At 49.1% G+C, this 1,356-nt stretch overlaps 1 protein-coding gene across 2 annotated transcripts in view; it reads right to left on the bottom strand.

Annotated features, from left to right (window-relative positions):
- The window catches only part of Prmt9 (protein arginine methyltransferase 9), a 38,585-nt gene extending 38,166 nt beyond the window's left edge, over positions 1 to 419 (bottom strand). For both annotated transcript variants that reach the window (XM_021170000.2, XM_029480885.1), the window contains exon 1: positions 100 to 419. In XM_021170000.2, coding sequence (XP_021025659.1) covers positions 100 to 288 — 189 coding nt within the window. In that variant the 5' untranslated portion in view covers positions 289 to 419. The remainder of the gene's footprint in view (positions 1 to 99) is intronic.
- Positions 420 to 1,356: the final 937 nt, after the last annotated feature.

The following is a 1,356-nucleotide window of genomic DNA, read 5'->3' as shown; positions in this document are numbered from 1 at the left end:
CACACACACACTCACACACACACACACACACACACACCACCCTGTTGTTCCTGCTCAGATCACAGGATTTGCTAGCCACTGAAAAAAATAAGGCCTCACCTTCACGTCGTCTTTGAGCTCTGGCGCCAGGCTGAGCACCAGAAGGTAATGGGCATAAGCGGTGCCGAAGTCCTGGTCACCTAGACAGTGCTCAGCACTCTGCAAGGACCGTGCCACCAGCCGGTCCCGGCCGGCCGCACCTGCGCCACCCCCGGCGCCCCGGCGGGGCCTGGGCCTCGAGTTCGGCATGGCTAAGTCTCCGCTGGGAAGTCCACGAAGGAGGACGGCCTCGTCCGGGAAAAGAGAGTCTCCACGGCGCGCTTCCCTGGGCCGGTCGCAGCAACTGGACGCACAGAGGCACTGGGTGCACACAGCAGGAAGCCCCGCCTTCCCAGCGGCGGACAGAGCTGCGCGCGCATCCTGCGGCGATGCGCTGTGATGATGTCACGCCAGGGAGCGCCCCGCGGTCCACTATAGTCTTGGAGTACTAGGCTGTGAGGTCATTTTCTGGGATGGGGTGTTTTGGCAGGCTGCAACCAAAGGTTTCCACCCTCTCTCCTGCCTCCTGGAGAGTGTGGCTGCGAATTCCAAACCCTGCTCTAGTCCTGCGTGTGCGATGCTCCAGGCCTTCTGACTCTCAGCGCACCAGACTCACTACTGCAAAACGAAATAAAAGCTCCTTAATCACTGTATACTCTCTTAGTATTAAGTATTCTCATAAAACTCAGTGAGGTGGAACTTGGGATCACACTCTAAAAAAGGAAAAGGCCATCACGGAGAACTGCTTCAAGGTTGAACAGTGGGATGGGTACGGCCGAGTCTGAATTTCTTGATGACATGCACATTAACACAGAAGACTGATGTCAAGTGTGGCCTCTAAGATATAAATCCGAACTTTTAAAGCAATGTATAGAAATTGTAGCGAAAGCTATTTTTTGTTCCCATTTTGAAGAGATTAGCGGTGCATACAGTGGTTAACAATGTGAAATGGAGGATACACCATTTTGGATATTAAAGTAAAATTCTCCAGTTCTCCCAAGTCCATCCTTTATGTGTCTTTTTGCTTTCTCTAGTGTCTTATTGTCTGATCCACTCTTGTAAGCAGATACCTATGTACCAAGGAAAGGTCTTCGAAGACAGGAACTAATCACAATTATTTTAATATGTACAGAATGACAATTTTAATATATCTTGCACTTGATGAAAAGTGTTTCTCCTGCTCTTTAATTTTGCCTATGTATTTTCCTAGCTATTCATATCGTCCTTGTTTGATGCTTTGTGTATTAAGAAATGTAGGATTTAACTATACAGTATTTA

The sequence above is a fragment of the Mus caroli genome, chromosome 8 (genome assembly GCF_900094665.2).
Source record: "Mus caroli chromosome 8, CAROLI_EIJ_v1.1, whole genome shotgun sequence".
Taxonomy (NCBI): domain Eukaryota; kingdom Metazoa; phylum Chordata; class Mammalia; order Rodentia; family Muridae; genus Mus; species Mus caroli.
Note: the sequence above shows the minus strand (reverse complement) of the source record. Positions and strands in the feature narration are given on the sequence as shown.